Source organism: Oryzias latipes, chromosome 22 (genome assembly GCF_053564925.1).
Source record: "Oryzias latipes strain Hd-rR chromosome 22, Olatipes_Hd-rR_3.1".
NCBI lineage: Eukaryota > Metazoa > Chordata > Actinopteri > Beloniformes > Adrianichthyidae > Oryzias > Oryzias latipes.
The window spans coordinates 5,745,456-5,757,527 of record NC_136258.1 but is presented as its reverse complement, the minus strand read 5'-3'; the positions used below and the strand labels follow the sequence as shown (position 1 = coordinate 5,757,527).

The window sequence follows — 12,072 nt, the reverse complement described above, 5'->3', positions numbered from 1 at the left end:
GCAGTAAACGAAACATCATCATTTAACAACAAATCTTGAAACTGTTTTCAACGGATGGTTTATAAACTGATTTTTTTCCTCTTTACAGGAAATTGATCACAAGATTTTTTATATATTTTTATTCATTCACTATGTATTTTCTAGTCAAATTGTTGACTTTATTTACAGGAAAATCCATTTTTGATAACTTATTTCACTTACCTGAACTTCAGTCTCATTTTTTTCATATACAAGAACGCTCGACAGCTTTACTTTGAAAATGAGAAACGTCACCGACTCTTTACTTTGAAGATTTGTCTACTTCCTGTGACAGTAAAACATTCAGTTTGTTTAGTTTATATACTTAAAATCCAGCATTATGCTGCATTTTAGAGCAATAAATCCCTTGCCTGAAGTGTATTTTTATTAAACTCTACTGGAATCCTAAAGATCTCTACAATCTCAGATGTCACAAATATTCCTGTTGAATTTTGGTTGCAGGTCGTGAATCTCCAAGTATTCAGACAGTCCTAGTAAATGTGGTGCAGTGACAGGCTGACAGTCAGCTGCTTTTCTTCCTTCCTTTGTTTGTCCTGGTCTGCTTGTTTCAGACAATAGCGCCCCCAAAGAAGCAGCTGTTGAAACTGGTTTAAGGCATGGTCCAGTTTCAGTCATTGGTCCCTCCTGAGAATGCCGTGTGATGAAGCAAACCAGAAGGTGGGGGGATTTATCAGCATTCCTCCCCACTCCCACATTACGGCTGACACTGGGATTCCCATCACCAGTGATGCTCCATCAAAGGCCTGTGCTCTTTGCTCCTCCGTTGGAAGCAGAACAATGAACCTACTGAGAAAACCCACTCCACAGTTGTGCAGAGGTGGGGTTGGTTCTCAGAGGAGTTCTGCCGGTTGGAATGAACTCTTCTGGGTCGCTAGTGAAGGACTCCATGTTTAGTCTATTCTGTTGGCTCTTCTGCATTTGTTTCCAAAGCGTCTGCATCTTCATCAGTTGGAAGGTCTGTCAGCCTGACAAGTGTGTGTGAGAATTGTTTGTGTTGCTGCTTCTTCAACCAATGCTGTGTTAGGAGAAGCTGAGTCGACACACAAATGAGTGAAATCACTGCAGCAGAAGCTGGTCTATGAGAAAAAAATCACCTCAGTAATGACATCAGTGTGGCTCACATGCGTCAAACTCAGGCCCGGGGGGCAAACCTGGCTAGCAGTGTAATTATAATTGGCCCGCGAGATCCTATCAAATGTGCGTTAGAGCTGGCCCGCGGTATATACTGTTCAGCTAAAACTACAAATCCCACAAGGCTTTGTGCACACCAGTTTCAACTGCCGCTCCTTCTTTCTGTTGACAGTCACTGACAGCCATGCTCCAGTCACATCGGACAAAAATGGCCAAACGAAGGATGGACAATGGGAGCTTTGAAGACATGCCTTCTAAAATACTAGGTCTTCCTCAGCTCAGAACCTGCCCACATTGATGAACTTGCATCTAAGAAAAAAGATGCCGGGTATCTGGCTTAGACCAATGTGCAGAGTAAATCAGAGTGTAGCAAACTGTGCTTGAATCTGTTTCTTTTGCACTTTTTCTCCTGCTAGGCATTGTCTGTTCAAAGTTGAAATGTTGGCTTTTTATTGAATGACATTATTTTTGGTTCTTTTGGTGTTGGCTTTGACAAAGATTTACTTTAAAAAGAAACTTACGGGGAGAGACATTCTTTATTTATTGCTCTATTTATTTAAATAACAAAATAATACCACTGATATTTCTTTTAATTCAAATTTCATTTCTCTAGCGTTTGTAATATAAAACTTTGGTTGTTCCAGATTCTGTGTTTAAGCAAAACTGAGGTTTGTTTCCGTGTGAAAAGGTTAAACATTGCATATCAGTTGCAGTTAATTTTTCAATAAATGTTGAGTTTGGCCCGTGACGTTACTTCACTGCTTTATTTTGGTCCACTGTGAGTTTGACACCCCTGGTGTAGCTGTTCAGGAGAATTCTCTACATTCTGAGCTCATGTGTTCTGTGTTTCAGATGGACCTGGTCTCTAGCCAGTTTAAAGTTCAGAGAGATGCCCTGGAGAGGATGGCCATCAAGCTGAGCCGCCTGGAGTACCCTCCATCAGCCAACAGCAGGGCCAACGACCGGGAAACCAGGAGCAACAGGTAAAGCAGGAAACACAAACCACACGCTGGTTCAGTCCTTTCTGTGTCAGCGCTCGCATGAAAAAAATCAATGCAGAACTTACAACACATTAGCAAAGTTTCTCCAAAAGAAAAGACGAGCATCCTCCTGAATAGATGGGGTAAGCAGCAGAAGCACTCGGAAGCATTCCGAAGCTTTTCCCTACAATAGGTCTAAAACTCTTCATTTGATTTTCCATATTTTCTGCACAATAAAGCACAAAAATTCAACAGTGTGCCTTCAAATCTGGAGCACCTGGTTCATGGAACAATTCTGGTTGTGCTTACTGATGTCCAAGTGACTTTGAGAGGCGTTTTGTCAAAGTGTTTGGTCTGGTGTTGTTGTAAATATTATGAATACAGTAACGTGGCTGACGTGTTCTTTCACGTGTTACTACAGTTAGTGTTGTTACGGTAACCTGTGTTTTAGCGGTATCAGTCTTTTTTTTACGTGTTGTAAACAAGGTTGTGAGTTGCAGGTATTGTGAAATTGTTTTGATTGCACCTATTCTTTTAGTTTCAAGCACACTTTTCTGTTTAAAGTGCAAAATAATTGTTTGAGCACACAAAATTCTTTAAGTTTTACGCTGCGCTCAGAATAATGGAACAAAACTCCCTCCATAAGGTGACAGGGTCATCTCTGACTCTTCTTTCTCACTTAATGCCCCTTATAGTTTGGTGCTCCTTATACATGGCAGAAGTCCAAAAATAGACCATTCATTGACATTCTGCCTTAAATCTGTGTCCCTATAGTGCAGAGAATGCGGTAATCAAATTTTAAAAAGCAGAAACGTTTTTCCTGAAAAGTTTGCCAACAGAAAACCTTTGGTATGAAAGTCTATATTATGTTTAGATTTAGTTGGATCAAAATGATGTTTTCCAACCAAAGCTAAAAAGAAAAAGGACATTTCTGCTGATCATTGCTTCTCCATTTGGGTGGGTCACGCTTAAACATGGCTGACCGGCCTTTTGTCGTCAGTCCGGCACACCTGTGACAGCATGAACAGGTGTGGTGCAGACGTTCCTGAGCTTACGTTGGAGCTGAAGGTCATCTCTCTGTCTCCCCACCGCCTGAATCAACACAGAAAAAATACCAAACCTGATAAATGAATCCTGAATTTTTCAAAACTTGTTCCCATTATTTTATATTTTAAAATATTTTTAAGGAACTGCAGATCTTTTGAGATCGTCCTGAAGGTCGCAAACTTCAGATTTGAATGAACTTAAAATGCTATTTTTGCATTTTGTTCTAAATATATTTAATGACTGAGGCCTCACAGACACGAGCTTCCATTTTGGAAGTAACATGTTTATCTTTGGCTAAAGACCTCCAAAGAAACAACAATCAGTTAGTTGTGTGAATGCCACGAGCGTTGGTGGACGATTTTTGGGGTTGTGTTGGACCTTCAGCCGTCTCTGAATCCCAAAAAGACCCCCCCCCCCCAAAAAAAATCTCTTTTTTTTGTTTGTTTGAGCTCAAAGGTTAGACAGAGTCTGAGTCATGCAAAGAAACTCAAAATGCTGAGAAAAAAAAGAGAAAATACCGACTTGAAACAACACAGTGTGCTCTCTGTTCTGCGGCGTGTTCACACGGGAACATGGGACGCGCGCACACGCAGCCGACTGTAATCACGCACCCACAGAGCGTGTTTGCGTTAACAGCGGTAATTCGACGTGGCCAAGCTCAATTTGTCTCTGGTCACGCTGCTTGTCGGCGTTTCATCCTCCACTTTGAGGAGCCTCCCTCTGTGGTTATCACTCGCTGGCAGGACACGTGCGCACACACGCACCGACACACAAACATCACTGTGCCATACAAACTTTACAGTTTTGTTGATGATTCCTCATACAGGAAGAATGTTCTTGTATATTCAGGGAAAAAAACGCACAAAAACACAACCCACTGCTGAACAGCTGACCCGTGTTCTGCCAGGATCCAAAAACCCAACGGCTTTTTCTTCACAGAAACGAAAGCCGAGCTTTCTTTCTCTTGTTGAGTTTTCTGCTGCGTGACCTTTCTGTGATTACAATGGGTTGTGCCCCTCGCTATTTGGACATTTATTTGTTTGTGTGTGTGTCCAGTGCAGTGGCGTGTGTGATGTCTTTAATTAGATGCAACATGTGTTTTTTTCTGTCTCTCAGCTCAGACGGATCCAGTATTTTAGTGAGGAAAAGTACGTCCGGTGACAGAGATTCTAGGTGCGATCGAGCTTTACTTCCTGTCTTTGAAGGGTTCAGTGCAGCCGCCGCCTGCAGCACATCAACATTAATAGGATTGTGGCTCCGATGTTTAGAAAAGAGTTTCTCCTGCTGCTCCCTCATAAATGCACTTAAGCTGCGTTCACTCCAACCACGATTCACAGCCACGGTGGCATCCAGTTTCAATCTTATGTCAGTGGTACAGACATAATCAGAGGTCCTGCAGCCAGATCGAAGCAACAGGCAACTACTGCTGCAGCACGATTCGCAATCAGGTGCTTAGTTTTGGGTACATGACGTCTTTTAGTGAATGGACCAGCGGGGGAAGTACAAATCACATATAGCCGATGGATGCGAGGGTTCTCGTCCTGCACTTTCATCCATCCATTTATTTTAAACTGCTGTGTCCCTTTCTGTCCCGGCAACTGTTGGGCGAAGGCGGGGTACATCCTGGACGGGACGCCTGCCTGCTGCAGGGCCCATGGGACTGCAGCGAGCATGCCCATATGGACGTATGGATGGCGTCTGATTTGATTCATGGAAGTGCCAACTGTTGGAAAAATAATTATGAAGAAGAAATTTATAATTGAGGTTTGTGTTCAGTTGGATTTATTTGATACCAAGTCTTTCTTATGTCGGAATAGAGCTGTGAAAGAACTGATATCTAACTGTGGGTGTTGGACATGTGCAAGTAAATAGTAAAAGAAGTAGAAGCCCCTCCTTGCTTGTCCAATGTGAACACCATGGGCTAAACGGCTCTTTAAGAACCCAGTGTTTAGTGCGTTCTTGAACGCGTGTCACATGGTCGGTGTTACGTAGGCGAGAGCGCTAACTATTAAATCACCAGCAAATTTCCTGATCTGTTGATAAGGATGGATGGATGGATGGATGAGCTAGAAAAATCATTCATAGGAGGAGGTTCCATCAAACAACCTTTTCTACAACAGTGTAATTTGGTCTCATAATCCAGGTAAAGGTGGATTTTTGCAATACCTGCTACATTTGTCCTCTTTAGTGTCGACCAGATTTATGACGAGGGAAACATGAATAATAGATGCGTGTAATCCTGACGTTCTCAGGTGACTCGGTGTCAGAAGAACTCTTCGTAACACTCCAACGTGCCCCGTCAGCAACACACGACGGAGAGCGAAGCTGACACTTCAAACGCTCTGAAACTGCCGCCGCGCTGAACGGAGCTCCACAGTGGCTCCATGTCGCTCCTTCCTCTCAGATTTGTCTGGTTTTGTCATCCTCAGCTCCCCGTGAGATCCAGTTTTACAAAGCATTTAGTTAACATTAGTGTAAGAACAAGAGAAGAGAGGCGCGGGAGGAGGGTAGGGGGAGAAAACAATCTGTGAGCGCGGGATGTGCCTCATATGTCTTAGTCTGTGAAGTGCTGCTCCACGCGCTGCATGATGAGAGACACCATGGAGGAGGAAGGAAGTCTGCCGCTTTCTTTGCTGCGGCTCATGAAAATCCCTTTTGGTGGAAAACGAGAGTAATGAAAAAGACACCAGTGAGAAAAGGTGGAAGAAGGAGATAGAAAGAGTTTTTGCTGCACTGTTGACAACTAGAAAGTCAAAAGAGTAGGTTGAACAAGTGGAAACAGAGAGGGAAAGAATTTGCTGCCTTTATTTGTGTTTGTTGTATTTGTTTGGCCAAACCCATTCAATCAACAGATGGAGATACACAATTTATTTTACCTGTAAATATTTATTTACTTCTTGATTCGGGCAGACTTAAAACCTTTTAACAACATTAAAAACTTAAAACATTTTTAAAAAGGTACCTAAGGCTCTATTAGATTACATGAAATTGAGGCAATCACTGATCAAAAATGCAAACTGTCATATTGAATTAATGATCACTATACTCTAACACTTTGTAAACTAAGCTAAAACTAATGTATTTGATTCTGCGAATCAATCATTGCTACACATTTCAGTGTCTGTTGGTTCCTTTAGGATGTCCACACAAACTACACTCTGATTGTCTCATTTCGAACAGTCAGGCACGTATCACTAAAACAGCGCTAACGGGCTCCTTGCACAATGGCCTGGGTTTGGGGCGGGGTTAGGAAAAAGGAAAGGTCAGTACAACACGCCTGCATCTTACCTACTTTACCCTTACTTACCCATAGGTGTTGTTCAACTGTTCACTACGATCGGTTGATTGCAGCATGACCGTAGAAAAGAATATGTTTAAACAGGTTTACTCTACCGACTCACCAGGAGGTCTACGACCCTGATATTTCGTGAGGGCCACCTGCAGGCCTCGTACAGATTTACCAATTATTCACCTACAGAAAGCCCGTATCCACACGTGAGGCCAGTTGAGACTAAGGCCTTTGGTGAACCAGAGACACTCAATTATCTGTTTCAGCTGAGCAGTACGATCCAGTCCAGTCAAGTCCAGTATTTTGAGAGTTTCCATTATAAAATGGACCCATTAAGCTGGACTGAATTTTACCATTTTTGGGCCCCTGTTGGCCGAGGGCCATGATTGGCTGAAGATCGTTACAACAAAAGAAAGCTGCAAATAAGAGGTTGTATTCCTTTTTACTGCCTGCAGTCTTCTCTCCAACAACATTAAATACTTTGGATATAAGTACCGAAAGCCAAGTGGAAAAAAATGAGCTACGGGATGACCTCCGTTGTTGTTAGTTTCATCCTGCGTGACTTTGAGTGGACACGCTCACTTGAATTTCCTGGACCATTCTAGACCGAACCATAACGCTCACTGGAAATGAGGCTTTATTGTCTGTTATGTGGATCAGCCACTGGGATGGCTCTGGATGAAAGTGTTTCAACTTAACAAAAATGTGATATATCATGCCATAAATAACGTTATTCTACCTAATTGTGTTTTAAAGTTCGTCTTCCTTTTTCTCTGTTGTCAGTTTTAAATGATCTGATCTTGAGCTCCCGCTGCTTCGTAAAGCTTCTCCCGGTGAATGTGGTGTTCTACGCTGTGTGTGCATGTGTGTAAATGTTGTCGTGGAAACGCCGTGGGCCTGACAGAGCTGTCAGCTTGTCTTCGGCAGCGACGAGAGAATTCCAAACAATTTCACTGCTAATGTTGAGAAACATGTTGGCGATCCCGCCGAGACCCCAAACCTGTGAATGTATAAATAATAAACACACATACACCTTAACAAAACGGCTGACAGTAATGCAAGTGTTTGAGCAATCGGCCCTGTGCGGGGAGCATAAATATTTGATGGGATTCTGTGTCGAGACGGACGGGGTCGGAGCTGCTCCGAAGGCAGGGACAGACGGACGGGCGGAAGGAAGGAGCACAGAGAAAAGAAGGAAAAGAGGTGAGGGATGGGAAAAAGTGTGAGACAGAGTCAGTGTGGTGTTCCCTGCTGCGGAGAGGCAAAATTAAGAGGAGAAATAATTGTGTCGGAGTAAGGAGAGTGATGGGTGTGGGACAATGAGATGGATCCGAGGACAGAAATGTGAAAATGGAGGGAGCATAGAGGCAGAGGTGTCAGGGAGAGACTCTGTTGCAGGTCTCAGTCTGATTCCCTGGAGTTAGAGCAGCTAAAAATATGTCAGTGAAAAAGTAAGTTTGAAATTTTTAGTCTCGGTTCAGATGGGAACCTCTCAAAGTGGAACTTTGTCCACACACGTGAACCTTTCTCTCACTTCAGCGTCCTGATTTTGTGGAGAAGCGGGGGCCGGTCAGGGTTTGCTGGGTTCTGGTCACTGAGAACAGGCTCCAGTCCCGCCTAGAATCATCAGCAACACGATGAATGGATATCCATCCCTCCACCCTCCATTCCTGCTTGGTCCAGCTCAGTGTCATGGGGTTGCTGGAGCCTATCCCAGCTCCTTTGGGATAAAACACAGCAGAGTGTTGCAGAACCACACAATCGCACACCTAAGAGACAATTTGGAACCAACCAACCAATGATTTATCTTTTTAGGCTCACGAGGAAGCTGGAAAACCCACTCATGTGTTAGAAGAACATGAAAACTTCACACAATGGACCCAGACAGAATTTGAACCAGGCCCTCGCTCTTAGCCGACAGTGCTAACTACTACACCAATATGCAGCCAGGTTACAATACAAACCCATGAGTACGAAAAAAGATGTTTTCCATTCTTGGTGTTTCATCAACCTCTGTGAAAGCTTTTTTGATACTGCGTTCTTTGAAGTCCTCAGCCATGAAGAAGCTGAGCTGGACCAGGAAAAGGTTTTAGGCAGAGCAAAACATCACATCATCTGCGGCTCACAAGCCCCAATGAAACAAACAGATAAATCCCACGGCAACAACAAGAAACTGACTGAGAAGGGGGATGTTCATGTAGGAGATAACACAAGCATGAATTATTCACACCTATTTGATAAAACATAAATATGTTTCACAGCGTTAAGATGGACTGAACTTATGAACCAGTCCAACAATCTCCAACAGACACAACAGGAAAGAGGAACTCCCAAATGACAATAGGAACCAGTTTAGTGCAGATGATGGAAGTGAAGCTTCACCATGTATATTTACATGCAACCAGATTCACATCACTGAGCTAAGAACCCACATGTGTGTCTTGTGTTAACACACCTGCAGTAGCTGAAAGGGGACAGCTTTAGTTTCATGTTGGGTTTTTCAGCATCAGCGATGATGCTCCTTCTCTTCTCCTCTTCCAGCTGGTGCTGCCTACCTCATCTGCTCATTGTCGCCCACTGAATCCAGATGTGGGCGGGGCTCAAAAACACTTGATGATGTTTTACAAATAACAGGATAAGCTGTGGTGAACGCCCCAGTTCTGAGACATTACTCATTTACACTTTAACCATTCTTTTAGAGTCCATCCATCCATGCATCCATCCATCCATCCATCCATCCATCCATCCATCCATCCATCCATCCATCCATCCATCCATCCATCCATCCATCCATCCATCCATCCATCCATCCATCCTTCCATCCATCCTCTAAACCTGCTGTAGTCCCAGCAAACATCTGGTATTGGGTTATCTCTGTGTAAACTGTGACAACCTGCTCCTTTTTCTTTCCTTTACTGTTGCTACCAGTTTATCTTATTTCATGTTCTTCCAAACACAAAACTGTCCTTAAACAGATGAAATTATTTTATTCACAACAGAGCAACCCTCAGTCCAAAAAAGCTTAGAAGAGAAGGATAAAAGTAGCAACGAGACAGCTGCTGGCTGGCTCTGTGGGAAAAGCAAGGGAAGACAATTACACATTTATTTAAAAAAAAGCTATTGTTGTTGTCCATGAAACCAACAGGAAGTTAATAAATGAAGTGAAAATGTATAAGCTTACAGTGACCATGACCATGAACCTTCACTGTAGCGTTTTCTTTGTTCTTTGAAATCGTTTGGTCTTACTTTGTAGTTATATGATTATTTTCCTTCCATACATGTCCTCCATCATGAGAAAAATGTTACAAGAAGATGTTAAAAACACCAAATACATCATTTTTCTTCAGAGTGGGTCTTTAGGTCAACAGCATGACCACACATGCAGTTAGCATGAATCTGAACACCGGTGAGTAGATGCTAAAAGCCCCTTTGGTGGCAAACATGTTGTGAATTACAGTAAGAGACAAAAGTTTAAGAGTCAATAAACTCACCAGTCTTCCACCTTCCTCAGTCTGCAGGAGTTTGAGTCCGAGTACCAGGAGCTGTGGGATTGGTTGATGGACTTGGATGCCATGGTGACAGACAGCCATCACTTGCTGATGTCGGAGGACCAAAGACATCATCTCTTCAAGGTAAAAACCAGCTTTCACTTTTGGCCTCTGTCAGGAAACAAAGCTGCTTAAGCCCTCCTAGGGGGCATGACTTCCTGTGCGGAAAACTGTTTTTGTCTCTATTTCAAAATAAGAGTTTTTAATATACAAAACCTCTCCTGCAAGCTTGGAAAAATTCTTAGAAGAAACTAGTTAAGCAGACGTGGCCTCGGTTTGCTAGGTCATTATAAGAAGCCCCACCAAAACAGGGGGGGGGGGTCTGTGGGTCAATGTGCTGAATATATAATCTTGCTCTTGTCTTGTAACAGAAGAAGGAGATGATGTTTGTCCTCAGTCTACGAAAAGAAGCATTAAGGAAGAAAGATAAAACTTCTTCCCAGACTGACTAATTCATTTCAGCATAAAATGAATCAGGAAGGCTCAAGGCAAACTACGGTTAAAAAAGCAAAATCTTTTTACTAAAAAGGCTTCTTTAACTTTAGAAAAATAAAAGACGACAACAAAAACCAGGCGAAAGCAGATTGTCTGAGAAAATGGCATTTCACCCCCATGGCTTCACCAAACAGAAAACAAGCATTTAGATCATGAGACCAGGCAGAGAGCGTGCGCTGGCCGTGTGTCTGTTTGAGAGGCGCTGGCGATTTAAGTGCCAATTTCAGGGCAGCAACTGGCCCCAACGGAACCCCGACAGAAACTCAGAGCTGCAAAAAAAAAAAAGTCAACAAGAGCGGTCACTCTGTTCAATAAACCCTGAACTCAACTCAAAAACAAACCAAACGCACAGGACAGAGATCAGAGGCTATGTGGAACGTTTTTATCCATAACTGCACATTTACAGTCATATGAACATAAAGATCTGAAACATTTTCTACAAACAGAAAATAGTCTTTATCTCAGACATTGTCTGAATCTGGGATGGTGAGCTCTTCTCCTTTGCTGAGACCATCCATCCAATCTCACAGATATGCCGTACCAAGATGCTGATAAGACCGTATGGACAATGCACAGGTGTGCCTTAGACTGGCCACAATAAAAGGCCACTGAAATGTTCAGTTGTACCACACGGCACAATGCCACAGGCGGTTTGACCATCAGCACTCTCCAAAGGCGTTTTAAAGAACTTGGCGGAACATCCAACTAGCCTCACAACCGCAGATCACGTGTAACCCCCTCCAGCCCAGGACCTCCGCATCCAGCATGTTCATCTCCAAGATCATCTGAGATCAGGCACTCTGACAGCTGCTGAAACAAACAATCGATTGGAACCAAATAATTTCCGCACAAAGTACCAGAGCCTGTCTTAGGCTCATCTGCTCATCATCTAAAGCTGCATTCAAACTGAATGTGATTTGAGCAAAGGGCGCAGGGCAGCACTCTAAAAGCAGTGCAATTTGAGCGTCATGGCGCGGCGTGATTTGGGCGGCTAGAGTTTATATATTTGACCTTTGGCGAGGTTGCTGCGTCGTGTCAACCAATCAGGGACTCAGCTTTGGCCATGTGATGTTTTCAGTCACTCGTTCAGCGGGTAGAATCCTCATTTATGGTGGAGCGATCCAACAGTTCTCGTTCTGAACCATTTATTTTCTAAAGTAACTGGTTCCCTTTTTGAGCCCATCCCGGCCACTGTTGGGTGAAGGCGGGGTACATTCTGTCCAGTCTGACACAGGGCCCATGGCTTGTTTCTATTTTTCCCCGTTCGGAATAATGCAAGTCTTCAAACTGGGTCTTGGCGACACGGAAATGCGGCGAAGTCGGCCGTCATTCAGGAAGATGGCGGCCGGAGGGACAGGCATAATCACGACGCTCCTAATTTACTGTATACTCTCAAACTTGTTGAAGCCTTTAAGTGAACCTCAATGGAGAGTGGACAACAGAGCTCGATTGTTCCATTCTCTAAATAATTCGACCAAACATTATATGGCTGTGAGCTGTAAACAAATGAATTTAGTAATGGCAAAAACAAGTATTGGCTTTG

The 12,072-nt window shown here is 43.3% G+C and overlaps 1 protein-coding gene across 19 annotated transcripts in view; it reads left to right on the top strand.

The window, feature by feature from the left end:
- The window catches only part of akap6 (A kinase (PRKA) anchor protein 6), a 234,406-nt gene that overhangs the window by 142,208 nt on the left and 80,126 nt on the right, over window positions 1–12,072 (top strand). For all 19 annotated transcript variants that reach the window (XM_078940959.1, XM_078940958.1, XM_078940957.1 and 16 more), the window contains 2 exons: window positions 2,023–2,153; window positions 9,998–10,118. In XM_078940959.1, the coding sequence (XP_078797085.1) occupies window positions 2,023–2,153; window positions 9,998–10,118 (252 nt within the window). The remainder of the gene's footprint in view (window positions 1–2,022; window positions 2,154–9,997; window positions 10,119–12,072) is intronic.